We start from the raw sequence: 27,911 nt of genomic DNA, 5'->3' as shown, positions 1-27,911 counted from the left end.
AAAATCATAAACTTTTGTTGATCACTGAGCTTATTTTCTGCAATAATCCAAAAACCAGTGGAAAAATGTCATTGATTTTTTTCCAGGTAACCAGGGTGATGCTAACTTCAGTGTTGGCCTAAAAAAAATACGTAATCCCTGCAGCAATCTATTTCTGTGATGGTTTCTATTGTTTGTTTGTTATGGGGTTTTGGTTTTTTTAGCAGGCAAATTCTAGAGTTAAGGAAAGTTTGCTGGATAGTAAATATCTAAATCTGTATTTTATGCAATTCTGTCTCTTTTTACTGGTTATTTTTAATATGGATGGTGCTGATTATATACGAAATTCCCTAAAATAAGTTTTTAAAAATAAATAAATAAAAATTAAAGTAGCAAAAAATAAAAGTAAAAAAATATATATACGGATTGTCCAAAAAGTGGGATTCAGCTTTGCGTTTGGCAACCCGAGGAAGACCTGAGCTGAGGCGTGCTCCGTGATGTGGTGCAGGGGGAAGCGTTAGCTAACTGTTAATAAAAATGCCACCAAAAGGAAAGGGTGGAAAGGGTGGTAAGGGGGCAAAAGGTAAGATAAGAATTATGATCACAGCATATATTTAGAAGTCATTAGCAACGAATAATCTATTGATTTACATCTCTCACAAGCTAAATGCCTTCAGAAACTCTAGGTTTCTCATACATAGCTATGAGGCTAGTTAGCCAGCTAAGCAGCTTGTGCTGCGTGGGTTTTTATTTGTTAGAGGCAAACTAGTTAAAAAGTGATCTAGCTGTGACATGTCTAGTGGACGTAGTTCCATAAGCTTTAACCCATACAAACAGTGAGCTGTTTGTGATGAGCAGGCAGGCAAATTATTTTAAGATTTTAGAACGTTATTTGTGTGTAAACATGTGTGCTGTGAAAACAGGAGGTGCCTCGGACAGTGGAGACAGTGACAAGAAGGAGAAAGCTCAGAAAGGAGGCACTGCAGTAAAGGTAACTGAAACTACACTCACTGACCAGTTCGTGGTAATACATGTGCACTAGGTGTAGGTGTACTGTTACTGACTGTGGCCTGTCTGTTGCTGTACACACAGCATGTCAGACTTCCCTCTGTCCTGTCCATCAGTACAAACAGCACCACTGACCAGAGGTTATCTGGGTGGTGATCATGGTAGTGTTTGGTGACGGTATGAGTGATGTGTGAAGAAGACATACATATCTAGCAAACAGCAGCCCTGTGGTCAGATTCCATAAAACTTGAATTATAGCCTCTAACCATATACCTAGAATTTAAAGTGCAAGAATATTATGGAAATATGCAATGCTTAAAATCCCCACAAAATCAGAATTGGTCATTGGATGCTGTAGATTTTTATTATTATTATTTTTTTTTTTAAAAAAAGACTGTGTTGTAGATATTTTTTTAAAAATTATTATTATTACTTACAGTTTAATCATTTCAGGGGAAGATGGTGATGATTCACTATGCCGCCAAGTCTTCTCCGAAGTGTGTACGAGTTTGGTACTAATTACAACATGGTGTGTGCTCAGGTGTTTTTTTGGGTTTTTTTGTCAGACAAAAATGGACAGCTTGAGAACTTTTTTGTTTTGTTTTTATGAACGATAAGAAGTTTATTTTGCTGTACTAAAAGAAAAAGAACTGAATAGTTAACATGCAAAATGCTTACCATCTGCTGTAGACCTCATTCATATTGGAGGCCAACATGGCATTTTTTTAGATATTAACATGAAGGGAGCACGATAGCTTAGTGGTTAGCACTAGCTGCATTTACGTGGACAACAATAATCCACTCTTAACCTGATTAAGACCATACTTTGATTAAGAAACTACCATGTAAACAGCAATTTTTACTTACTTTAATTTAATTAAGGTCATACTTGAATTAAGCTCTAATCGAATTAAGACAGATGGAGTACTCCTGTTTTAGTCGCATTATGGACGAGTATTACAGACATGTAAACACCTTAATCACATTATGAACGTCGTGTGAGAGTTTTCACCGCATTTTGTGACAGGACACGATCACACACGGCAGTTTTACGTTTTACGGCGAACAAGAGAGTTCGGTTGCGTCCCAAATCGCACACTTGCCTATATTATAGGCCTGTAGTGGGGGAAAATACATGTATCTAGGCTACTATATAGACGGTAAGTACGCGGTTTGAGACACAGCCTACGGCTTCAAGCAGTTGTCTGTTAGCACGTATAGCATGACAAATAATTAACTGCACTTAAAGCGTTCGTAAAAAATTTTAATAAAAACACCCAAAACTGTATATGGTATCATTACGAAGACGAACTATATGTTGATAGGTGAAATTCTGGAGGGACGGTGTGACGTAATGACGCGGGCTGTTAATCTAATTATGTTCTATAACATGTAAAGCGGGAACATGACAGGAGTATTCTAAAAGCGACTCATGTAAACACCTTAATCACATTATTATCTTAATCAGAGTACGGTCAATAATTAGATTACTGCTGTCCATGTAAACGTAGTCACTGTTGTCTCACACCTCCGGGGTTGGGGGGTTCAAATCTTACCTCTGCCCAGCGTGCTCCGAGTTTGCATGCTTTGGGGGTTTCCTCCGGGTACTCCCGTTTCCTCCCCCAGTCTAAAGACATGTCTTGTAGGCTGATTGGCATTTCCAAAACCTCATCTAGGATGTCCCACGCCTTGTGCTACGAGTTCCCTGGGATAGGGTCCAGGCTCCCTGCGCTTTAGAAAATGGATGGATGGATTTATTGACATTCACTCCAACTCTGAAAGTCGTGTCTCATAGACAAATATGGGTTTGTAATTACTGCATTGTGATAGTGTTCATCTTGTAATTAAGGTATTTCCAGAACTTGAAAGCAGCATTAGACTGTACCAACCCAATCTGCATCCAATCAAATTCACTCTAGAACACATTAGTCTTACCCCCTGTACACAAACAGGTGTATCTTGAATACTAGTGGTTGCTGTGGAAATCAGTCAAGATTGAGAAACTCCCTCACTGACGTCCTGTTTCAAAATTACAGTATCTCACAAAAGTGAGTACACCCTCACATTTTTGTAAATATTTGATTATATCTATTAATGTGACAACACTGAAGAAATGACACTTTACTACAATGTAAAGTACTGAGTGTACAGCTTGTGTAACAGTGTTGCTGTTTCCTCAAAATAACTCAACACACAGCCATTAATGTCTAAACCGCTGGCAACAAAAGTGAGTACACCCCTAAGTGAAAATGTCCAAATCGGGCCCAAAGTGTCTATTTTGTGTGGCCACCATTATTTTCCAGCACTGCCTTAACCCTCTTGGGCATGGAGTTCACCAGAGCTTCACAGGTTGCCACTGGAGTACTCTTCCACTCCTCCATGATGACATCACGGAGCTGGTGGATGTTAGAGACCTTGTGCTCCTCAACCTTCCGTTTGAGGATGCCCCACAGACACTTAATAGGATTTAGGTCTGGAGACATGCTTGGCCAATATATCACCTTCACCCTCAGCTTCTTTAGCAAGGCAGTGGTCGTCTTGGAGGTGTGTTTGGGGTCGTTATCATGCTGGAATACTGCATACTGATCATGCTCTGCTTCAGTATGTCACAGTACATGTTGGCATTCATGGTTCCCTCAATGAACTGTAGCTCCCCAGTGCCGGCAGCACTCATGCAGCCCCAGACCATGACATTCCCACCACCATGCTTGACTGTAGGCAAGACACACTTGTCCTTGTACTCCTCACCTGGTTGTCACCCCACACGCCTGACAACATCTGAACCAAATAAGTTTATCTTGGTCTCATCAGACCACAGGGTATGGTCTGAGCACTGATAGGCTGACCCCCCCTTCAACCTCTGCAGCAATGCTGGCAGCACTCGTACGTCTATTTCCCAAAGACAACCTCTAGATATGACGCTGAGCACATCCACTCAACTTCTTTGGTCGACCATGGCGAGGCCTGTTCTGAGTGGAACTTGTCCTGTTAAACCACTGTATGTTCTTGGCCACCATGCTGCAGCTCGGTATCAGGGTCTTGGCAATCTTTTTATAGCCTAGGCCATCTTTATGTAGAGTAACAATTCTTTTTTTCAGATCCTCAGAGAGTTCTTTGCCATGAGGTGCCATGTTGAACTTCCAGTGACCAGTATGAGGGAGTGTGAGAGCGATGACACCAAATTTAACACACCTGCTCCCCATTCACACCAGAGACCTTGTAACACTAACAAGTCACATGACACCGGGGAGGGAGAATGGCTAATTGGGCCCAATTTGGACATTTTCACTTAGGGGTGTACTTACTTTTTTTGCCAGCGGTTTAGACATTAATGGCTGTGTGTTGAGTTATTTTGAGGGGACAGCAAATTTACACTGTTACACAAGCTTTACACTCACTACTTTACATTGTAGCAAAGTGTCATTTCTTCAGTGTTGTCACATGAAAAGGTATAATCAAATATTTACAAAAATGTGAGGGGTATACTCACTTTTGCGAGATACTGTAAATACATCAGTGTACAGAATCAGATCATATCTCATGTGCCATTTCAAGGGAACTTTCACAATTGTACAGCAAATCTATAGTGCCTGATACACTTGTACAAGTAACACACACACACACTACCATGATGGTGTCACTACTGAGCTTAGAATGCTTCACCATCAAAATTACAGCTGATCAGCTGTTATTGTATGATGCACCCTTTCTTACAATGGATGGGGGCATCAGGAGACTGGCTAATTGTGTATATAAACAGTAACAATATACCTAAAAACTGCACCTGTATGTTAGGTGATTTGATGCTTTAATTCACCCGTTAGCTGGAAGTATATTAAACAGTAAGACGGAAGACAAAATGTGATATGGCCATTTCATTTTGAACTTTCCAGGTGCGTCATATTCTTTGTGAGAAACATGGAAAGTGCATGGAGGCTATGGAGAAGCTGAAGTCTGGAGTGCGCTTTAGTGAGGTGGCATCACAGTACAGTGAAGACAAAGCTAGACAAGGGGTAAGGCTCACCAATTGCACCCTAGCCCTGATCATGACATTACAGTTCTAGGTAAATATGTATCTGATATACATACATCAGGTATCCACAGCATATGTCTTTCAACACAGTTAAGCGCTTTTCATGTTTAAACACTTGGATTCATGTGTAGTGATCATAAATCTGTGCTCTTTTTTTGATAACTTCTTGATCGTACATTCAGTCCATGACCTGGAAATCGGTCAGAATCTTTTTAACAGTGTACCGTTTCTTTAAAATTAATAATCAATTAAAAAGCAATCACAAATCATGGTCAGTTAAATATGTATTGAATGTCAAATGAGACTCGGATGATCCTGTAGCATATATAGGCGAAAATGTCCACGTGTCCGTTTATTGTATTCTTTCCTCTGCATTCTCAGACAGACAAGAAGTCATGTGATCCTGGGAGTATCTGATGAATAAAATATTATCTGTAATTAAATTTGGTCTCTTGGAATGGATACAGAGAAGTGTTTCACTCATTGCAATTTTTTTGTCACATCACATGCAGCAGTTTATCTCATTTGTTTGGGTTTGAAAGGACAATGGAAAACAGGGGCAACATTGAATTTATGGTACTTGTAAAGAACTTTGAGTATAGTCATATTGGAAGTTGCTTCTGCAGTATTTGACTGTATATTACTATGTATTTGTTTTATTTCTGTTTGATTTATTTATATATTTTCACTATTTCCACTCGGGGGAGGGGGGTTAAATGTGTTAACTGTTGTTGTGTCTTTAATTGTTGTGTTTTTTGTTGCCTTCTTGGCCGGGTCATGCTGGGTTTTATATCAATGAGGGTTTTTTTATCCTGTAATTATTAAAGTTTTTTTTATAACCTAATTCAGAGAGCTGTTTAAAATATCAGTAACATTTTTTTTTTACGTACTAGTCATGTAACAACCCGAAGGAGTAAGGAAGGTTATTTACAAGCTAAAATGTCACGAGATGCTTGTTGAAAAAACTGAGATCTAGAAAACAGTATCATTTGAGTGAAACAATAAGTAATGGATGATAGTTTTGCATTCTGAGTGGCAGGAATACGGAAATCATGGCACGGCACTCATGTGATGGTGGTGATGATGTGAATGATGATTGTTTTTTGCTGTCTTCTTGGCCACTCTTGTAAAAGGGTTTTATCTCATTGAGGGTTTTTTTTCATTATTATTATTATCCTGATTAAATAAAGATTACAAACATACATCACAAACGTAATTAGAAACTTCGTTTGACCTTTGACAGGGTGACCTGGGCTGGATGACTAGAGGATCAATGGTGGGACCGTTTCAGGAAGCTGCGTTTGCGTTACCTGTCAGTACAATGGATAAACCTGTATACACGGATCCACCGGTGAAGACTAAATTCGGTTACCACATCATCATGGTTGAAGGCAAAAAGTGACCCTTGTACCTTTGTGAGCCACGTGGCTCATCCTGTGTTTTCTTTCTCACATTGTTTTTTAATGGTGTAAATATCAGTTAATAAAAATAACAATGAAAAAGGCAGAGTTTTTGGTAGATCATTTCTTCTCGAAGTGTGTGTGCGCATTGTGTCTGCTATCAACTGGTGTCCTTTTATGAGTGTGTTCCTGCTTAGTGCCCAGTGTGTCCAAGATATGTTTAGGAATCCCTCCCTAATTGAATTAATGAATTATGTATAGCAATCTACTGTGTTTATTTGAAGGTGATCTGGCAGTGCTGAGTCAGCCATGGTGCCATCTTCTAGGATGTCCTTAAACAGTGACGTTCACACAACGTCTCATTAATGTTTTTTCAACTTTTAAGGTTTAAGTCATAAATAGTTGGAAATGCGTCAGTAAATCGGACGCATTCAAAGCGAAACAAATGAGCAAGTCGACGCTGAGCCCCACGACGTCTTGCTGATTGGCTGAAAAATATGGAGTCAGGTGACGTCAGATTTCCGGGTTTTGCTAGGACGTTGAGAGGTAACTCTCGGTCATTCTGACAAACGTGAGTCTGAAGAACCGGTACTGACTGAGGCTGCTGTAACCAACTGAAGGTAATGTAATACAGTGACTCGTTTAAAATAGATTATACTATAAACTACAATATATTAGTCATGTAACAACCTGAAGGAGACTCAATATTTACTCAAATATAAATACTGAAGCAGTTTTGTGGGGGGTTTTTGTGGACGAGGAAGCGACTTAATGTGTCGCATTTACAAGCTAGGAAGGAGATTTACCGGCTAAAATGTCAGATGCTTGTTGATGTGGATCTGGAAAACGCTTTATTTATTGCTATTTTACTCAAATGATAATGATAAATGATAGTTTTCCACTCTGAGAGGCGGAAATACAGAAAGCGTGGCGCGGCACTCGCGGTGGTGGTGATGATGATGATGATGGTGGTGATGATGATGGTGGTGGTGGTGATGATGATGGTGGTGATGATGATGATGATGGTTGTGGTAGTCGTGGTGGTATGTTTGTGCTTGTCCATGAGACAGAGCCATGCTGAAAGTCTTCACTGTAGTTATAGTGTGCTCACAGCATGTTTCAATTGTGAAATGATTGCTATCTCTTGTATGCTTCACCAGCACGTCCTGACAGACCACACCATAGCATGACAGAGCCACTGAGTCATAACGGAAGTCATTTGCTCCATTCCTAAATATGCATTTTGCAATTTGTTAAATAAGGGTGTGCTGATAAATAATGTTTCTGATGGCAGCATTACACCCATTTAAAGCTCCATGGTATGATCTTTGTCCTTGAATTGTGCCAACATGGCATTGATGCCTGGCTGGAAGTGATGGCTTTAAATAATAAACCGTATTAACCTACAGTGAGTGGAATGGGATCCAAGTTTGAGCCTGTAAATCCGGATGAATGTGTGTCTGCGAGTGTATTGGTGGATGTGATCAGTGTGGGGTGAGCTCAGGAGCGTCACATCATTGGCTCTCAAGCTCACGCTTCCTCACTGCTCTGACCAGGTGAAACAGGGTTAATTAAACATGCACAAGAGCATATAAAAATGTCAGATTTTTTCCTTCATATCCTCTTTTTCAGTCTTGTTCATTTTTTTTCATTTGTTTCTCATCTGATGTAATATTCATGAAGGTATGCATCTTGGATATATTACAGGTCAGATTTCTGTAACGGTGCATGTACAGAAATGGTCTCTGATTAATTATTTATGTAGCTTAGAACAAAATGTTTAAGGTTTAGGACATTTTAATATGGTCATGGACAACCGTCTGGTTTTTGATGGAAGATAAGATAAAACGGTGCCTTAATAATCCCAGGAGGAAAATTCCTGTGTTACAGCAGCAGCAAGAGGCGTTAGACAATATAAGAAAAGACAAAATAGGAGCGAAAGGTAGTGTAGTGTTCTGTGCTTCTTAGGGAAAAAAACTTAAAGATAGGGACTCCTGTTTTGGATGGATCGCAATATCTCAAATGACCACACAAGTGTCCTAAAACATTTAGGGAAGAGTTAAAGTTTAAATAGTTAGAACGATCGATACATACATACATACATACATACATATCTATCCCTAAGGGAAATTGTTTTTAAAAAAAACCCGTAAACAGAGATGTTTTTGGTGGATCATTCTTTTTTATTATTATCATTTCATTTTCATTATCGGTACATACTGTGATTGTGTATGAATGGTTTAGTAATTCTTTGTAAAAATGCGTTTGTTGTATGCAAAAAATATGAAAATGACCTTTGTCAGTTCGTGCCAGTGCTGTGTACGTTTATTGTAGTTCTGCTACAAATGCTCTGCAAGTGCATTTTAATATTTTTGAATTTAACAATGGAAGCACGTATATCAAACTAATATATATTAGGGATGCACCGAATGTTCGGCAACTGAAATTATTCGTAATAAGTGAAAAGGCCGAACAATGACGTGTTTGATGACGCGACCAAATAGCCTAGTAACCAGAGTGAGACGCGCTAATGTCACGACCTCGATGATGGAGCGCGCGCATGCCCGAGCTACGTGCGCGTCGGATGTTTACTGTGCGTTTGTTTTGTTTCTGTCACGTCGCGAGACGTAAGGGAGTAGAGTACGGAAGCAGGTAAAGACGTATTTATTTAAGGGTAGGCAGACAAATCCAGTATCTACTATAATACTCCGCGAGGTGTACAGGTACGCGAGCGGTATATATCCCCAATATAATCAGCCGAATAGAACCATTTTTTACACTCTTGTCAATGCACTTTTTAATGCACTTTTTAGTTGTAGGCTTCAGAGTGTTCCATTCTTTCAGCAGTCAGTTATAGGCCTAACCTAGACTATTCAAGCGGGGCTCAAAGATGACCACATCAAAGTATTTTTATTTTACTAATTTATTAAAGTTATATTGTGTCTTGTTGGTAGCATATGCCTGCTGGAATGAAAAAAAATGTTCAGTGTTAAATAAATATTTTGAAATTGTAGTTTTTGTAATTGATTTTTTTCTTTTAAAAGCAAGACAATATAGTAAAAAAGCACGTTTTGACAATTTAATTTATACAATGGTGAAAAAATGGCAAAGTAAATGGAAAAAACACAAAAAACTTGTTCGATATTCGGCCTCCGGCTTTCGGACAGGTTTTTCATTATATTTCAGTGCATCCCTAATATATAAATATATATATATATATATAATGTGTATATATAATGTATATGTGTGTGTGTGTATATTACAGAATTAACATTAGAAGATTAAATCAACTGTACAATCACAAGGATGGCTTGCTTTAATAGAGAAAAACGTGTCTGTGGAAGTTTTTTTGTATTTAATTAACTGCACAATTTTGTTCATGGAGATAGAACTAGAGTAAACAATCTTATCAGATCACCCTGTTCTGAGCCTGTTCTGAGGTCATGATAGCCTGCAGCTCATCACTGTGTAATTATCTTTATGATGTGATGGTTTTATTTGCATAGACCTGGATGCTATTTGTTTTCAGTGCTCTGCGATGCATCTTTAACAAGACACACGTGTGACTGATGATTAACCAGAACTCAATGCCCAGACTGTCACTGAAGCAAAGTGTCAGGGAGCTTCACTGTACTTACTTTTTCTAAAAAAAAATTATTTGTCTGCTTTGTGCTTCTGTCTTTGTTAGGTCAAATTTTAAAGAAAAGAGGAAGTGAGGCACTGCAACTGCACAACCACATGACTTACATAGTATCAGCGTACTAAAGAAAACTCATTCAGATTTTGACCACCTCAGTCTCTAAACACCCATGACCATGTCCATGAAAATGGACCTTAGCAATGTCCTCCTCCTCCCAGTCCACATGCTGGTATGGCTGTATTCAGTGCTGAGCTTCCTACCCTGGTATATCCTGTCGGGGGCCAAGGAGAAGATAGTCCATGCCAAGCGGCTCAAGGCTAAATCTACCAAAGGTCAGATTGAGGGACCCTATCGCTCTGTGGACCACTTCAACTCCCTGGCCCTGATGGACTTCCCTGGAAAAGACACATTGGACAAACTGTTCGATCATGCAGTGCAGCGCTTTGGGGCGTCGCACTGCCTGGGAACACGAGCAGTTCTGAGTGAAGAGAATGAAACCCAGCCAGGTGGCAAGGTCTTCAAAAAGGTAGATGTTTACACACACACACACACACGCATTATCTTGGTCACGTCTACAGGCATCAAATGTCATAACCGTCTTTCAGAAAGGCCCCAGCTACCTAAAGAGCTGGCATAATACTATTTTTGTTTTCCAATAACGATACTAATAGATTTGTTTATTTATTTATTTATTTATTTCCCCAATACAATACTGATAGATTTTTTAATATGTTTTTGGATTTTCCAATACAACACTGATAGATTTTTTATTTTTTTTCCCAATAATGATACTGATAGATTTTTTAAAAAATTTCTTTTCCAATAACATTATTGATAGATTTTTTTCCAATGATACTGATTTTTTTTTTTTAGATTTTAAAAATATTTTCCATTAATGATATTAATAGATTAAAAAAAATTCCAATAACGATACTGATCGATTTTTTTTTTTTTAGATGAAAAAAAATATATTTTGGAAGTACTTCACTTAAGAAAAAACGGACAGGAAAAAACAGGACAGGAAAAACATGATTTCCACAAAACTGCATTTTTTAAAAAAATTCAGTTAAACGCTGATCTACAACGCAAATAATTATAATAAAGAATAAATGTAATAAATGACTCTAATCTGACTCTAATATACCTAATCTGGGTATTGGATCAGTCCTGTCTCTAGTTTTCAGTTGTAGTTGGCTAAGAGAACTTTTTTCTTTTTAACTTATAGCTGATCTTGGGGGATTACAAGTGGATGACGTATAATGAGCTGGATGTTGAAGTTACTCTCTTTGGCAGTGGCTTGGCAGCACTGGGCCAGCAGCCAAAAAACACCATTGCTATATTCTGTGAGACGCGTGCTGAGTGGATGATCACAGCTCAGAGCTGCTTCAGACGCAATTTCCCATGTAAGGAGTACATTTATTCTCTCTCGTGCAAATTTTGCAAGAAATATAACAGACTGTTGCCCTGAGTTAAAACACAGTGCAAGAAATTGCTAGAATGGAGAAGACAGTCCTGTTACTGACTGAATTGTCTTGTTTCATTGTGCTTTATTTATTTAAGAATTATTGACATACTGGTCATGCTTTATATAATTGCTACAGTGGTCACATTTTATGCAACTCTTGGAGAAGACGCTGTGGCCTTTGGTCTAAATGAATGTGGGGTGACTCACTTGGTAACTAGTATGGAGCTTCTGGAAACCAGGTTAAAGGTGAATTATTCTCTTCTCTCTCGGATTATTGTCTCATGCACAGAAACTTCACATACACAACTTTTTTTATGAATAAAATTAGCTCTGGATGCTGCCTTGATGTGATGTTAACCCTTTTTACAGTATATTCTACAGCAAAACACACTATATGATGTTGTATTATTATTGTGCAGGGTGTCCTTCCTCAAATCCCCAACCTGAGGCACATCGTTTACGTGGACAACAAGAGCCTCAACACTGCAGACTATCCAGAGAACATTCAGATTCACAGCATGCAGTCTGTAAAGGAGCTCGGAGCAAAGCCTGAAAACTGTAAGTGCAATTTGGGCAACAAAACAGTTACTTTAAGTATAGACTTTAACTATTTTCTAAAGCATCATACAATATATTTAGACATGCCAAGAGTTTTAGCAATGTTGGCATCTCTGTATATTATACATCTTTCTTTGGCTAAATTTCAAATCAATCACTATACTCTCAAATCACACATTTAATACGTATATGTTTGAAGGGTAGTAATGTTTTAGAGAAGGATGCGTCTGTGCTTTTTTTTCTTTCTTCTTCTTTCTTCTTTTTGTTACATGTAGATACCGATACCTACACTGATACCGAAATGAGTAACCATGAATTTAACTTTGACTCATGAGCAAAGAATAGACTCTGGTGAGAGCACGTGTCTCAGTGCTCGCAGAAATGAGCACCTGCATTGTGCTCATTTTTTACGGCAATACTAACTGAAACGGCTCTGTGCTCAGTGCGCTCAGCTGCCCTCATGCTCTCTTTTAAAGATACTGCTTAACTGGCATGTTTTTATCACTTGTATTGTATGAAGATGCTGTAGTACCTACTCTTAATATTTTCCCAGAGCACATCATGACCGTGCATAGAGCTAAACAGTCAGGTTCTTGAAGACTTGAAGCATTTTTGCCATAGCAAATTTGTGTAATTATTAGCGTAAAACTCATGATCTATTGATAGTATTCTGGCCTGTAGAAGCCAGCAGTCAGTTTTTTTTTAGAAATGGTATTTATTCACCAAAGTGCTGGTGAGGTACTACATTACCCAAAACCTGCAAGATCTACCAATGAGAATCCATGCTGCTATAACCAAGGAAATAGTAATTACTTATTAGAGTATTGGTGTCTCTCACTGCATTTCTCTCCGATGTGGAAGAAGAGAAGTGTATACACAGGAGAGGAAATCACAGCCATGTAGTGCATTGTAGGAAAAAAACCCTCTGCTAACCTAAACCCAATGGCAGAAATGAGGGCAGGTGAAGGTTAAATGTGTGTTCATTTACTAAAGTAAATATCAGAGTCCAATTTACAAGGTTAATATAACTAATTCCAATCAATGACCTTTACTTGGAAATGTAGGAAATGTATTTTCTCTCTCAGCATTCAATTACTAATGCGTGCTCACTGTTATATGCACTTGCTGTCCACTTTATTAGGAATACCTGTACACCTGCTCATTTATGCAGTTATCCAAACAGCCAATCATGTGGCAGCAGCACAACACATAGAATCATGCAGATACAGGTCAAGAGCTTCGGTTAATGTTCACACCAAACATCAGCATGGGGAGAAGGTGTGATCTCTGTGACTTTAACCGTGGCATAGGGCATGGTTGTTGGTGCCAGATGGGCTGGTTTGTGTATTTCAGAAGCTGCTGATCTCCTGGGAATTTCACACACAACAGTCTCTAGATTTAAAGAGAGTAAACAACCTACTCTTTGCTCTTTTTATATACAATTTTATATGTCTATAAGATTTATTTATTTTTACAGTTGAAAATTTATATATGTAATTTTTTTTTCCATTGGATTAGTATGTATTTCTGTATCTCACAGAATTTTTCAGGGTACATTATTTGAGTTTTGTAGTAATTTGTGTTTAAGCCAGTGTATATCAACCCACTTACTGTCATTCAGAGAAAAAAAAAACAATGCTTGTTTTATGTTGCAGTGAATAGGGAGATAGTCAAACCCGTCCCGTCAGACTTGGCTGTCATCATGTACACCAGTGGCTCCACAGGACGACCCAAAGGAGTCGTGATTGTCCATAGCAATCTCATTGCAGGCATGACAGGCCAGTGTGAGAGGATCCCAGGTCTAGGGTGAGTAGAATGTACAATACATGGCCTTGCATATACTCATACCGAGTCAGTACAGTTTCGTTTGAAAGCGACTTTGTGTTTTCATAGCTCCATGGACACGTACATAGCTTATTTGCCCCTGGCCCATGTGCTGGAGATGACTGCGGAGATCTCGTGCGTAGCCTACGGCTGCAGGATTGGTTACTCCTCCCCGCAGACACTCTCTGATCAGGTAACACAGCCTCAAACATAAAGAACTAATCTGTAACCTGCGATTTAACAAAAAAAAATAATTTGAAGAAAGGCTGTAATAATAACTATTTTAATAGTGGCTTATTATTTATTTCTTTTCTGTAGTCTACAAAAATTAAAAAGGGCAGTAAGGGCGACTGCACTGTCCTAAAGCCAACGCTGATGGCGGCTGTACCAGTAAGTCCTACTATATTTTGTAATTATTACCTCAGTTTAACTTTATGATCATCATCCTTATCATTATCCATTAAACATATACATTTTATCCACTAGGAAATAATGGACCGCATCAAGAAAAATGTCTTGAATAAAGTGCAGGAGATGAATGTTGTGCAGAGGACCCTGTTCAACCTGGCCTACAACTACAAGCTGGAACAGATCAAGAACGGCTATGATGCTCCCCTTTGCAACATGTAAGAGCTCATGGATGTTTGTGTGACATTGTAGGAAATGTTTCTATGTTGATTCAGACTTATGGTGATTCTATATATGCGTGTGTGTGTGTGTGTGTGTATAGGATGTTTAAGAAGGTGAGGGCTCTGTTGGGAGGACATGTGCGAATGATGCTGTCAGGAGGGGCTCCTCTGTCCTCTTCCACGCAGCGCTTCATGAACATCTGTTTCTGCTGCCCTGTCGGTCAGGGCTACGGCCTCACCGAGACCTGTGGAGCAGGAACGATCACTGAGGGTGAGAAGATCATGACGGGGAGAATGAGACACAACCACTTTATATGTGTATATTAATCTGCTAGCAAAACAAATGCAGTTATTTTCAATGATAATTCACTAAGTTAGAAGCATAATAGAACAATTAGAGCCTGAACGTGTGCATTAAGTCAGGGTTAAGTGTTGTTACTAAACTGTGATCGAGATATCATTTGAATAAAATATATATCTCTGCTAATTTAGCAAATGTTATGCAAATCGAATAAAAAATAAACTTATAAAAATAGTGTTTCTCAAACAGCTGTAATTTTTAGTTTTAACAAAGATTCATGGAAAATATATCAAGTGAGTAACAAAATACGTTATATTTTATATAATATTTTTCATAACTGATGAAAGTTGGACTCACTTTTGAATAGTACAGTCCTAGAAAAACAAAAGGTCTGAAAAGATGGCTATTTTATTGGATATTATGGATATTTAATTTTTATACATTTTGCTGAATGCACAATACATAATTATAGCCCCGATTTTCTTGTCACAGCCTAATATTGACGCTCTACAAAATCACCCTCATCCCCCACCACCCAGATACCTAAATGATTGTTTAAATAGAAGAGCCAAAATAATAACACCTAACATAACCTGATTCCTGGCAACACACAGTATAAAAACACCTATGATTATTCGCACGATATCTCCCGTTCTCTTTGCAGAACAGATAATCCTTGCCGCCTACGTTTCCCTAACCAATCCTTCCTCCATGTTCTCTTATTTCTCCTTTTTCTTGTTTTTGTAAAAAAAAAAAAAAAAAAAAAATTAGTGCAGAAACAACCACCACAGCCAGTTGCTCAGGCTCCATTGACATAGTTACATGACACACAGCTCTCATGTTTATTTTAATTTTTAATGTTTTGTTGGGCATATGGTCATTGTGCGCCATTACTTTCCCAAAACAATACACTTCAAGCGATGAATGTCCTGTAGTTTGAGCAGTACATCAGTTCTGACATTTTGTAAGTTGTGCAATGTCCACTAAGGATTAGTTTGAATGAAGGAGGGGTGCGTCTGCAATATCACCCCCACATCCACCCCCACACCCCCCCTCTTGCCCCGCCTTGTCCCCCCAGGCCTCTGTCTGTACATCTCAAAATAATGTACTTTCTTCCGGAAAGGTATAACCCACATGCCAGAATACTACTCTCTAATGTTTTTATTTTTAAAATATTTTTTTTATTAAACTGTTGAACTTGTTCTAACATGACTCACGCCTCTGTTTGTCTTGGCTTGCAGTGACGGACTACAGCACAGGAAGAGTCGGAGCTCCTCTCATTTGCTGTGAGGTTAAAGTCCGAGACTGGGCAGAAGGTCAGTGGATGATCTGGATGAACATACCTGTCCTGTTTATCCCAATGTGGTTCAGCATGTAATTCATTATAAAGCCTCTAATGAGTTTAGGAGTGTGGAAAATGCTGTACTGACAAAAATTTTCATGAAGGTCCAAAAGTAAAATGTATTCTCTTCCTTCCAGGTGGCTATACAAAGCTGGACAAACCTCATCCACGGGGAGAGGTTTTAATTGGAGGTCCAAATGTGACCATGGGCTACTACAAGTTTGACAACACGACCAGTGACGAATACTTTGTGGATGAAAATGGACAGCGTTGGTTCTGCACTGGAGATATAGGAGAGATTCACCCTGATGGCTGTCTGCAGATTGTGGGTGTGTGTCTACACTAACGTTTACAATGGATAAAGGCTCAGTTGTCCAGAAATTTTGTTGTTGCTCAACAGTAATGGGTGGTAGTGCTAATGTACAGTAGCCCATTACACAAGTGTTAATTGTTCTTAGACACTATTGGTTATTAGCATTTCTCAGTGATGTATTTTCTCTTGTACCCATTTCATCGGTCATTTTTGTACCTCTAATAATTAGATCGTAAGAAGGACCTTGTGAAACTGCAGGCTGGAGAGTATGTGTCTCTGGGCAAAGTTGAGTCAGCACTGAAGAACTGCTCCCTCATTGAAAACATCTGCGCATATGCCAACAGGTGGGTTAGTTAAACAACTGCACAAGCAGTGTGAAATGTGAAAAACAGAGTTGCTCATTTAGCAATAACAGAGCCACAGTTTATACACTGCTTTTTTTCCTCTTTGTTCTCCAGTGATCAGAACTATGTGATCAGCTTTGTGGTACCAAACCAGAAGAAGCTGACCGCTCTGGCTCATCAGAAGGGTATCGAAGGCTCATGGATGGACATCTGCAACCATCCAGTTATGGAGATGGAAGTCCTGAAGGAAATTAAAGAAGTTGCCACTTCAAGTATGTTATATTATTATTATTATTATTATTATTATTATTATTATTATTATTATTGATATTTTTTTATATATATAATTTTGCAAGCACTAACATATTAGTTTTTTTTTTTTTTTTAACCAATTCAAAGAATCACATCACCCTGTACAGTGTGTTCCAGAAATAGTAGTGTGGAGAAGTGAACAATTTTCAAAACTGCAGCATGCCTCGCTCTTATTTTTCTGTTTTACAAAAGGCGTTTACATGATTTTGTGCTGTTGATAATAGAGGCTCTGCTTAGTTCTACCTTGAAATTCCGATATGCTTTAATATAAATGATTCACTGGCCACTGACCATGTAGATATATCATAAGTGAAAATCTCCCCATGAAGACAAACTAATTAATCACTCTTCAGGATAAGCACACTTTAAGTATTATTATTATAAGTATTATTATTATTGTGTAATCTTGTCAATTTTCCTTTGTCGATTTAGAATATGGAAGACAGAGAATTGAGAGCTTCTATAATTTTACACAGAACAGTGACATAGTTTTTCTTCCAAGGAATTTATTACAGCCAGTGCTAAGTTGCACACATTCCCACATTCCCTTTACTCTCACTGCTGTGCTCCTGCTTGCATTTAGTACATATTCAGCTGTGTTTGGTTCAAAGACATGGAGGAAACCTTGTAACAACTATTTCTGCTTTGTTTATTGTTCTTGGTGCAGAAAAATATCATTATTATTATAATAAAATGTAATAAAATAAAATGTATATAAAATGTAATAAAAAAAATTGATTTGACAATAAACCACTGTTGACGCACAGTGAGTCATGGCTCACATCATCAAATAAAAAAAGCAATTGATATTTTAGATAATAATAACGATAACAGTAGTAATAATGAAATTGAAGACACTGTAGATTGTTTCAGTAACTACACTATTACTCCTGGGACACCCTGTAGAGAATTTTCTTCTGCTGTTTATTCCTTCCCATTCAATCATGTTAATCATGTTATTTTTGTGTGATTGTAGTTAAACTGCAGCGCTTTGAGATCCCAGTAAAAGTCCACCTGAGCCCAGAACCATGGACTCCTGAAACCGGCTTGGTCACAGACGCGTTTAAACTGAAGAGGAAGGAGCTGAAGAATCACTATCTCAATGACATTGAGCGAATGTACGGCCGCAAATAAAAAAACAGCCAAATACTATAAACCGTCATCACTCTGCTGCCATTCAGCTCATGCTGCATATGTCGTATACAGTACACATCATCACTTAGTGTGGCACACACACACACACACATCCTGAGAATCTACTGTGCTGTTCTGTTTCCAAACTATTGGTCATAATACTGTAGATAATATCAGCAGATTTGTAACAGTCTATCCAGAGCTTTAGTCTCTTTGCTGTAGAATAGTTAGTTCACTTAGACGTGTTGCACGAGACTCGGTTAAAGGGACATTCAAATTTACAAAACAGAAATGCTTTCACTTAAAAACTGATTCGTGCAGGTTCTCAACCATATAATTGCTTTTAAAATGCCATCACCTTTAGCTGTTTGTATTTTTGTAAAAAAAAGAAAAAAGAAAAGAAAAATGATTGGTTTGTATTTTCATCTTTCTAGTACACTTGTGTAAAGAATCTGAAGGCCAAAACCAGTCATTAGATACGAGACGAGGTTGTCACTTTACAGAGAGCTAGGCTGTGCTTCTCTTCCTTTCTGAAGTGAGCAGCGTATGGTGATCTCTTTGTGCCTTCTGAGCAGTCTTTTTCAATAGCAGAGTGCTCCTGTTAGGAACTACGCATATCCACTGATGTACTCGAAAGGATTTGCAATGGCTCTATGACTGATCGATTATCTTTCTTTGTGTGTGACTCAGATTTTTTGGCTGTGCTTCGTTTTGCTTGCATTAAGTGGTTTTTCAAATGTTAATATTGTGCTAATTTATTGAATGACCTTGTACTTTTGGAAGGACTCAGGACTGTAAAATCATAGCCAGCAGTTATGAAGGGAAAGCATTTGAAATATTTATCTGTAAAAACAACAATTGCTGAAGCTCACAATGTTTAACCAGTTCCCATAGCAGTCTGTTGAATATATTTGACAGTATTTAGTGACTAGAAATTACTGACTGAGAATTCAGATTGTACTTTTGTCTTTGGACATATTTTCTGTTTAAATACTGTTGCAATTGCTTGTTGTGCCAGTTTAGTATACACAGCCTACTTTTTTTGCACTATAATTTATTTGAGTTGCAGCTTAAAAAAAAAAAAGCAGAATTCCATTTGAAGATTAGACACCAATCACCTTACAAAATATTTAATTACTATTGAAAAACGTATTGTTCGTTTGCACTGTTTATTTAATTTAAGTGTGTTAAATGTCTTGACATTATTTAAAGAGCAGCCACTGTACCAACAAAGACTATGTTGTTTGAAATGGACTGGGATTGTGTGTTCACCCTTCTGAAGGGATATGATATTAATAAAACACATAAAAAATGAATTCATTTTAAGACTTGAAAGACTTTCCATCAAACCTCAGGGTCCCAGCTTAATTCTTTGTAATGGACCGTTTGAAATGAACGTTAGAGGATCCCATGCATTTGCTTGAATGTTTCATGACACTCTTATTTATTCAATTTTGTGAACCACATTCTGTATGTAATATACATTGTGATAATTAAATTGTTTTCTACAGAGTACATGCTGTCCACTGTGTGATTTTGTATCATATCTTTAATTTACAACACGCTTAAAAAAAAAAAAAAGTTACACTAGCCGTGGAAGTAACAGTAACTCAGATCTTCCACATTGGCCTTTTTTTAAATCATACAAACAGGACATGGAAGTCACGATCAATCAGCTTGCCCAGTCTTGGAAGCGAAAACAGTCACTTGCGATTTTCCACACTGGCTGGTCGCTGTTCGGGGACGCCTGAGCCGTTAATAGGAAATTCTGGTTAAAATATCTCTGTTTGCTCCCGTCGAACTTGACTGTGCCCGCGGTGACCACCAGCAACGTTGTCTGGCCTTGAGTCGCTTGTTCTGAAATATGGAAATAAAAGTTTTCAACACTGGTTAAACAAATTACCTACTGAATGCTACACATACAATCGTTCAAACTGAATTTTCACAGCCCGCTCCTTTGTGCTCTTGTGTACAGACCTTCAAAAAGCTACTTACGCTTACTGGCAACTTTAATAGGAACAAGACCAGGTGGATACATTGTATGGGTACAAGAGTTCCTATTAAAGTGGCTGGCGAGCGTATTTATCAAGAATATAACAGCTCCTATACTGCAGTATTACACAATGCAGAATGATCTGCTCTCTGGATTACTACCTGTGTCTGTTTCCATCTGTTAATGTTGGACGAGTTCTCTCAAGGTTGTCTGTGAGTGACATTATTTTCCACATGACACTAGTGTAAGCAATAAAAACTATAAAACAACAACAGATATGAGTGTTGACTTCTGATCGACATTTTACTCTGCATGTATTTTTCCATGAAAAGACAAAAATCAGCCAAGCGAAGTCGGCTATATGTAATGGAATTGTCATCAGACACTACTCTGCTATACTGTCCAAGAAAAAAGTGATTGTAGCTAGGGTTTTTATCAAAATGATGTCTACTTCAAGTCACAACCACGTTTGACCAATACACTATCAGCATTATTTCTAACTCCACTCACACGACTAAGTTGGGGTTTTTTTTATGTTTGATACCTGGCCAAAAAAAGCAACTGAATTTAACACAAGTACTGAGTTATGGTACAGGTCACTTAGCAACAGAAATAATGACCAAGATAGCAGATGAAAGCAAGATGCCCTGTAACGATGCCATATATATAAAATCCACCTACCATGGACAGGCTGGCAGTCGAGTGTGTGCACCTGAAATTCACTTGAGGGAAGAGACTCAAAAAATTCTCCAAGCGCATCCTGTCCCGAAACATTATTCCCGTTCCACACCAGTGTGGCTTTATCCAGGTAAAGCCTTGTCAGGTTCTGAAACAGGCGTAAGGCATTTTACGTCATACATACAAGATTGATGATGATCCACGAGTGTTGTCACAGTGATTCACAGCGATTGATCCCCAGACTTTTGATAATCAGTATCAAAATACTGATTATAACACATTCCCTTCTATTACTGTCTCCCTGTTCGTTTTTTTCCTAACCAAATTCAATTCATTACTACAGTTCTTTTCATCAGTTTCGTGTCCTACTATGACTCCCCAAAAATTCCACAACCATATCCCCTTCTGTGCTCCCCTTAAATCATAGTGCAGTACCTCAGTTTCTCCTTGTTGGGGACACAAATGCCATAAGTGTACTGAATGTACATTTATGGCATTAGGCAAATGGCCTTATCCAGATCGATTTACATTTATCTAATTTATACAACTGAGCAGTTGAGGGTTAAGGGCCCAGCAGTGGCAGCGGTGTATGCTAGTATGTTCAGAATTTTATCACTTACAATGGTTAGAAAATGCACAGCATTGCTGTCCAGAATTAACTATCCTAGTTTTGACTGTAAGTTTTAGAAGTACTAAACTGTACCCAATTTTATGAAGCAATACGATTGGTTTGTGCACACAAAAAAACTCAAATCAAGTCGTAATTCGCACAATATCGTCACTCCCGCATAGATCTCCGACACACATTCATGAGAGCACCACAACCCACGTGTATTGTGTTGACGCGAGAGCGTCCTCCTCTATGTCAAATTTCCCCGCTCTTGTGAAGCGGAAGCGCTGCACTGTTTACAGCAGAGGAAGAGCGACACTATACAAACTGAATTACATAGAACAATCTTTGCAACAAAGATGTCTGCAGATTTCGACAGAGAGGAGGACTTGCGTTTCTTTGTCCGCTTTCACATCAACAAAACACGCATGGGTCATGGTTCTCTCTGACGCAGAGATCTATGCAGAAGAGAAGATCATTTGTGAATAATAACAAAGTTTTTTTTGTGTGCAGAAATCATTCGTATCACTTCATAAAATTGGGATTAAACCACTGGAGTCACACAGATTACTTTTACAATGCCGTTTATGAACTTTTTGGAGCTTGAAAGTTTTGGTTACATGGACTGTAAATGGAAGCCACAGAAATCTCCTCAGTTTCATTAAAAATGTCTTCATTTGTGTTCCGAAGACGAACAAACGTCTTATGGGTTTGAAACATGAGGGTGAGTAATTGATGACAGAATGTTCATTTATCCCTTTAAAAATATCTTCCTAAGAAAGAACAAGTGGGGAATTTGACTTTTTGTTGCATTGTTGTTGTTTTTTTTTAATTATACACACACACAGGGAGAGACTTTTATATAAAAATGTCGTAATAAACTTTTATTTTAACCACCAACTCGTGTTTTTTTTTTAAAATTATTGTTATGAATCAAATAGTAATAATATCATGATACCACGAAACCGTGATATTTTAGTCTAGTTACACTACCGTGAAAATGTCGCACTGCAGCACCCCTAATCCTCGTCTACTAGGATTTAAATATGAATATGAATTATACGCACTCTTCTTTTTTTGTCCATGCAGTCATAGTAAATGTTGACAAACTCCTCGGAGTATCTGCACGACTGATCCACGTGAGTCCTGAAGTCCTGTAGATTGGGGGGGGAATATCAGTTTATATCGGTTAGTAGAATAAAACTGGACGTTATTAGTTTCCTAATTAGTCGCCCTTGAGAGGGGGGAAAGATTAAACCTACGATTGTTGAAGCCATGATGAAATGATGGATTCACGCCGTGAACTTCTCTCTGTGTCTTTATTCTCTCAAGATGTACTTACTCAAATAAGTCCGACTAATCTAGCCAGCCCAGCGCATAATAAAATCCAATTTGAAACAGTTACACACAGTGGGTTATATTATTTTTCTTCCTGTACCAAAACACACACCAAACCCGTTGCTCCTTTGAGAAATCTCTCAAATGTGTGTTCCCGTAAACGTTGTCCGTACAGTCTTCCTCTCGATATTTTAGTTCCCACTTGTCTTTGCCAAATTATTATGGGCAGCTTTTTTTTCTTTCTTTCTTTCTTTTTTTTTTTATTAATGCAGTAACTGACGATGACATTGTATATTTAAGGTTACATGCAAGTTATGTACGGGCATAAAGTTGGTGTGACGTTGGACGTTCGATATTCGATATTCGCAGATATGCGGAAATTAAGGGACCGTCTCTAAAGCTACATACGAAATTGTTAAACACGTTTCTAACTTCAATAGCATTTCAAGGGAATGACTTACAGTCACACAACCAACTGTAAAGTGTTCATCTAGGTGTCAGCTATAAGGCACACCTTTTAGAATTTTGATATTTGTTAAAATAAGCTATTAAATCATGTGTAAATTTTATATGAATTTCACTACAGAATGGGGTCATACACAAAATATACCATAATTTAAAGCTCAATACCATTTGAAGGAAATGATGTACAGTCACACAACCAACTGTAAGTCTTATGTAAGTCAACCGTAACTTATGAGAAGACTAGTATACTTACACAATGTAAAAGACTCTAAGCCTGTCATTTTATTCTTACGAAAATAATCGTTAAGGATCTGCAAGATCTATGCCAAGTCTCTGGAACACCAGGCGGGATAGAACATAATATTTTCTAAATATATTTCTACATTTTTACATTTTCAAGATGATACTGGAGAGCGCTGACAGTTTGGTCCAAAATCAAATTTTTTGTTTCATTTACTAAAGATCCGGTGATAGAAAAGGACACAGCATATCATTCAATACCCTGTACATTCAATAAACAATTCAATTCACAATACAATACATTCAATACCATTCAATGGCCTGTGACAAGAAAACACATCAAAAAGAAATGGGCCTCTTCACAGTAGGGGCTAAGCAGTCATGCTTTTCTTTCTAATTTGTAACCCATCTTTGTAAGTACAGTATATAACAAGCTAAAAATATTACTGAAATCTAGGGGCTGCATGCATGGATTTTGCTTCTTCATCATGTCCTGCTAGGTCTACCACAAACACCTGGCTGGATGCTGAATGGAGATACTGTGCAAGATAAAAAATAGATGAAACTAGAATGAAACTACAAAACAAAGTTTGTAGAAAAACTTTGAGGTTGGTTTGAAAAAGTCCGGATTGGTTTGAAACCCTTGTAAGGGTTAGTTTATATTTGAATTTTGATGGTTGGTGTTTGAATAGCCTTGGCTCATCTGAACAATTATTCAATGTGATTTTTCAAGCCAACCAAATTATGAACATCCTCTATAGAATAGAGTAATATACCAGTGTCTCATGTATATTAAAAAAGGACTATAAAATGTATTCACCAAAAATATCCAATGATTCCCAATGACATACAGGAAACTTATCATTCCTTCATAGTCATCAAAGTCCACCTGAAATTAAAAAAATTAAATTAAATAAAAAACTTATGACATTTCATTGATATGTAACTGTCTTAAACTATTATGGGTAAATTCACATACTTAAAATCTGTATACTGTGTTTGTTTCTGTAAAGCTGCTTTGAGACAATGTCCATTGTTAAAAGTGCTATACAAATAAAATTGAATTGAATTGAATTATTAAAGATAATTAAAGATAAAGATAATCTTTACCTTTGAGAGACTGTTTCTCCGTACTTCATCTCGTTCTCCATGAAGTATAAGACTCTCTGTGTAGTGATCTACTATAAAAAAAAAAAAAAATCTTGTGTCCCTGGTCTTTCTTATTCACCACCACTTGAAAATAGCATTGGATTGTCTAAGAACAAAAGATCAAAAATTTTTTTTACTAAATATCAAAAACCTAAAAGGTGTACGTTATAGCTGGCAACTAGATAAACACTTTCCAGTTGGATGTGTGACTGTACATCATTGCCTTCAAATGCTATTGAGCTTTAAATTATGGTATATTTTGTGTATGGGCCCATTCTGAATTTTGTGAAATTCATATAAAATTTACACGTTATTTAATAGCTTATTTTAATAAATATCAAAAATCTAAAAAGGTGTGCGTTATAGTTGACAAGTAGATGAACACTTTCCAGTGGTTTATATGATTGTAAGTCATTCTATGCAAATGCTATTGAAGTTAGAATCGTGTATAAAAATGTCGTATGTAACTTTAGAGACGGTCCCTTAATTTCCGCATATGTGTGAATATTGAACGTCCAACGTCACGCCAACTTTATGCCAGTTATGTATCTGTATAGACAGTGGTGTTCATTAACATATCTTCTTTTTTTTCTTTTTTTATTTCTTTTTTTTTTTTCATGGTTTAACAATACTTTAAATTTGAAATCTTGAAAGTTTCCATACCGGATACGTTTCAGTGTAACATCCGCTGTGAACGCTACAGGAATATTGTGGGACGTTATTATGGAGGGCTCTGTGTCCAATTTAGAGATCTGTAATTTGGCCTACACGGGCAAAATTGAGCAACTGAAAAAATGTATTTTGTCTGACAGAAGTCTGGCAGCGAGAACAGATCAGGTGTGTGTGGGGAATATTAGTGAAATATTTAGCATGATGCAGTTAGCTAAATAGCTAGTCACTAATCCTTTCTGATAAGTTCATATTACTAGGTAGTTATTATTGACAGAGTCTGGTTGCTTTCTTGCTGATTGTGTTTATCCTTACAGGACCACAGGACTGCTTTGCACTGGGCATGTTCAGCTGGACATGCACATATCGTACAGTTTCTTTTGGATCTTGGTGTTGAGGTGGATATTAAGGATGATGTGAGTCAGCTGCATTGTCACTCCTGTCCATTGCAATGTGTTAGTATGAAATTATTGACCATGTTGTTTGTGTGACACCTTTTTATTTTCAGGCGTCTTGGACTCCTCTGCACATTGCAGCTTCTGCAGGAAGAGAGGAGATTGTTAGATCTCTGATAGGCAGAGGAGCACAACTCAATTCAGTCAACCAAAATGGGTGCACCCCATTACATTATGCAGCATCAAAGGATAAATATGAGGTAGCTTCAGAAATTTCAATGTTTTGCTTTTTTTTTTTTCTTCATTAAGTGGTTAATGGTTTGCTTCGCACCTCCTGGGTTGGGAGTCCGAATCCCGCCTCCAGCCTGTGTGCACGGAGCTTGTATGCTCTCTCAGTGCTTTGGGGGTTTCCTCTGGGTACTATGGATTCCTCCACCAGTCCAAAGACATGTGTTGTAGGCTGACTGGTATTTCCAAACTGTCTGTAGTGTTTGAATGTGTGTGATTGTCTCCTGCGATGGGTTGGCACCCAGTCCAGGGAATCCCCTGCCTTGTGATAGGATCCAGGCTCCTCAGGACCCTGTGTAGGATAAGCAGTATGGAAAATGGATGGATGGATGGAATATATACCATTTATTAGATACACACACCGTGTACCTACAATCATTTGGCACTGTATTTGGTACATTCACCATATAGATGCTTACTGATTGTATCCCATCTCTTATTATGTACAGTTTGTTAGCTTTCCTCTATCACATCCATGAAAAGGAACCATCACTGATCCGGTATTATTTGGATACTTAATCTTTCTCTGCACAGCACTGACACAGTAGTGTGTGTGCTGGCAGTATGAGTGAATCGGACGCAGAAGACATGCTGGAGATTTCAGGCACTGTGTACAATATACTGCTCGCTTTTTATTGATAGACAGACTGACAAATTATGCACAATAACACCTGGGGTATAGTCAGTAGTTATAAATCTACACATTGCACTTATATGGTAGGTTTAGAAGATAAAATGTTTTATCAAATAAGCTGAGTCTACTACATATGTACTGGTGTGTAACATTTACACATTCATGCCTCTTTTTTTTTTTAAACAGATAGCCGTGCTTTTGCTGGAAAATGGTGCTGACCCTAATGCCACAGATAAACTAGAATCCACACCCCTACACCGAGCCTCAGCAAAGGGGAACTATCGTCTCATCCAACTTCTCTTAAAACAGAGTGCTTCTACTAATATTCAGGACTCTGAGGGCAACACACCCCTGTGAGTGTTGTCACATTTGCATACAAAAGATTTTCTTGTGCTGTATCACTTTCACATCCGTGACAGAACTTCTATACTAATGGTGTCTCTCTGTTTTTGCCAGCCATCTTGCATGTGATGAGGAGCGAGTAGAGGCTGCAAAGCTCTTAGTCGAACATGGTGCCAGCATTTACATTGAGAATAAGGATGAAAAGACACCTTTACAGATTGCCAAAGGTGGACTTGGTAATATTCTTCGGAGGATTGTAGAAGGCTGAAGTGATTATGAGAAGGTTTGTGCATCAGCTGCTTCAGGCTGGTCGGCTCTACAGATGCGAGGAGCTTCTGTCCCAGAGTATGGTGGACAGTGAACAAAAAGTGTTCATGAATTTAAAATAAAACAAAAAACTAGAGCCTGGCCTTGATTGTATGTGGGAGTGAAGTTTGAAAAGTACATGGTCGATGTTTTTGAAAGATTTTCCTCTTTTTTTTGTATTTGTGGTTTAATAAAATATGCGCTTCTCTTCAACATTTAACACACGGGCAGTTTTAATCTGGGTTTTTTTTGGCAATCATGTGATGCTGATTACAGGAAAATGTTTGCAGACGTGGTTTATTATACAAGTTTGTTGTTAAAAATGAGGAATTTGAATTAGCACTGTTTACCCAAGAGTTGCGATAAACCTGATCTTCTCTCAGTTTTCGCTGTTTTAATGGTTACACATAACCAGTAATGATGGGTCTAGTCCCCAAGCTTGCTGAAACAATAGACACTATTTCTTTGTTCTAACAAACAAGTCATTTTCATTGAATAGAAACCCTCTTTTTAATTGGTATC

At 38.0% G+C, this 27,911-nt stretch overlaps 4 protein-coding genes across 7 annotated transcripts; 3 read left to right on the top strand and 1 right to left on the bottom strand.

Annotated features, from left to right (window-relative positions):
- The first annotated feature begins 418 nt into the window (after positions 1 to 418).
- pin4 (protein (peptidylprolyl cis/trans isomerase) NIMA-interacting, 4 (parvulin)) lies at positions 419 to 6,526 on the top strand. Of its 2 annotated transcripts, XM_017474316.3 has the most exons (5): positions 419 to 562; positions 903 to 970; positions 4,881 to 5,000; positions 5,402 to 5,454; positions 6,264 to 6,402. In XM_017474316.3, exons 1-4 carry the CDS (start codon positions 517 to 519, stop codon positions 5,435 to 5,437), a joined length of 270 nt encoding a protein of 89 aa, XP_017329805.1. In that variant the 5' UTR covers positions 419 to 516; the 3' UTR covers positions 5,438 to 5,454; positions 6,264 to 6,402. The 2 variants fall into 2 exon arrangements, with proteins under 2 accessions (XP_017329805.1, XP_017329804.1); XM_017474315.3 differs by lacking the exon at positions 5,402 to 5,454 and having other exon boundaries at positions 420 to 562; positions 6,264 to 6,526.
- Positions 6,527 to 6,892: 366 nt separating this feature from the next.
- acsl4a (acyl-CoA synthetase long chain family member 4a) lies at positions 6,893 to 19,797 on the top strand. Of its 2 annotated transcripts, none has more exons than XM_017474310.3 (15): positions 6,893 to 7,040; positions 10,109 to 10,586; positions 11,286 to 11,463; positions 11,662 to 11,771; positions 11,945 to 12,083; positions 13,739 to 13,889; positions 13,977 to 14,100; positions 14,226 to 14,297; positions 14,394 to 14,533; positions 14,638 to 14,807; positions 16,079 to 16,153; positions 16,317 to 16,508; positions 16,722 to 16,836; positions 16,951 to 17,108; positions 18,125 to 19,797. In XM_017474310.3, exons 2-15 carry the CDS (start codon positions 10,230 to 10,232, stop codon positions 18,280 to 18,282), a joined length of 2,139 nt encoding a protein of 712 aa, XP_017329799.1. In that variant the 5' UTR covers positions 6,893 to 7,040; positions 10,109 to 10,229; the 3' UTR covers positions 18,283 to 19,797. The 2 variants fall into 2 exon arrangements, with proteins under 2 accessions (XP_017329799.1, XP_047013152.1); XM_047157196.2 differs by lacking the exon at positions 6,893 to 7,040 and adding an exon at positions 8,934 to 9,072.
- Positions 19,798 to 19,813: 16 nt separating this feature from the next.
- On the bottom strand, positions 19,814 to 23,227 carry nxt2 (nuclear transport factor 2-like export factor 2). Of its 2 annotated transcripts, none has more exons than XM_017474311.3 (4): positions 22,826 to 23,212; positions 22,631 to 22,717; positions 20,957 to 21,101; positions 19,814 to 20,139 (listed from the first exon to the last, which is right to left on the bottom strand). In XM_017474311.3, the coding sequence occupies exons 1-4, from the start codon at positions 22,838 to 22,840 to the stop codon at positions 19,955 to 19,957; spliced, it is 432 nt and encodes a 143-aa protein (XP_017329800.1). In that variant the 5' UTR covers positions 22,841 to 23,212; the 3' UTR covers positions 19,814 to 19,954. The 2 variants fall into 2 exon arrangements, with proteins under 2 accessions (XP_017329800.1, XP_047013153.1); XM_047157197.1 differs by lacking the exon at positions 19,814 to 20,139 and adding an exon at positions 20,149 to 20,533 and having other exon boundaries at positions 22,826 to 23,227.
- Positions 23,228 to 25,442: 2,215 nt separating this feature from the next.
- On the top strand, positions 25,443 to 27,609 carry psmd10 (proteasome 26S subunit, non-ATPase 10). Its single transcript, NM_001200340.1, is given in 5 exon segments — positions 25,443 to 25,592; positions 25,742 to 25,840; positions 25,933 to 26,079; positions 26,928 to 27,094; positions 27,198 to 27,609. Coding segments are annotated over 5 exon segments (681 nt in total). The 5' UTR covers positions 25,443 to 25,478; the 3' UTR covers positions 27,352 to 27,609.
- The last annotated feature ends 302 nt before the right edge of the window (positions 27,610 to 27,911 follow it).

The sequence above is a fragment of the Ictalurus punctatus genome, chromosome 8 (genome assembly GCF_001660625.3).
Source record: "Ictalurus punctatus breed USDA103 chromosome 8, Coco_2.0, whole genome shotgun sequence".
Classification (NCBI taxonomy): domain Eukaryota; kingdom Metazoa; phylum Chordata; class Actinopteri; order Siluriformes; family Ictaluridae; genus Ictalurus; species Ictalurus punctatus.
Note: the sequence above shows the minus strand (reverse complement) of the source record. Positions and strands in the feature narration are given on the sequence as shown.

What these genes read in the sequence shown, in the direction of transcription:
- nxt2 (XM_017474311.3), bottom strand. An exon ending in GCATGGACAAAAAAAGAAGA is followed by an intron (nt 21,102 to 22,630) that starts GTGCGTATAATT and finishes CGCCTGTTTCAG; the next exon opens with AACCTGACAAGGCTTTACCT. An exon ending in CGACTGCCAGCCTGTCCATG is followed by an intron (nt 20,140 to 20,956) that starts GTAGGTGGATTT and finishes TCCATATTTCAG; the next exon opens with AACAAGCGACTCAAGGCCAG.
- pin4 (XM_017474315.3), top strand. Translation starts at nt 517, where the DNA reads ATGCCACCAAAAGGAAAGGGTGGAAAGGGTGGTAAGGGGGCAAAAG. An exon ending in GGGTGGTAAGGGGGCAAAAG is followed by an intron (nt 563 to 902) that starts GTAAGATAAGAA and finishes CTGTGAAAACAG; the next exon opens with GAGGTGCCTCGGACAGTGGA. An exon ending in AAGACAAAGCTAGACAAGGG is followed by an intron (nt 5,001 to 6,263) that starts GTAAGGCTCACC and finishes GACCTTTGACAG; the next exon opens with GGTGACCTGGGCTGGATGAC.
- acsl4a (XM_017474310.3), top strand. Translation starts at nt 10,230, where the DNA reads ATGACCATGTCCATGAAAATGGACCTTAGCAATGTCCTCCTCCTCCCA. An exon ending in CGGAGCAAAGCCTGAAAACT is followed by an intron (nt 12,084 to 13,738) that starts GTAAGTGCAATT and finishes TTTATGTTGCAG; the next exon opens with TGAATAGGGAGATAGTCAAA. An exon ending in CGCTGATGGCGGCTGTACCA is followed by an intron (nt 14,298 to 14,393) that starts GTAAGTCCTACT and finishes TTTATCCACTAG; the next exon opens with GAAATAATGGACCGCATCAA.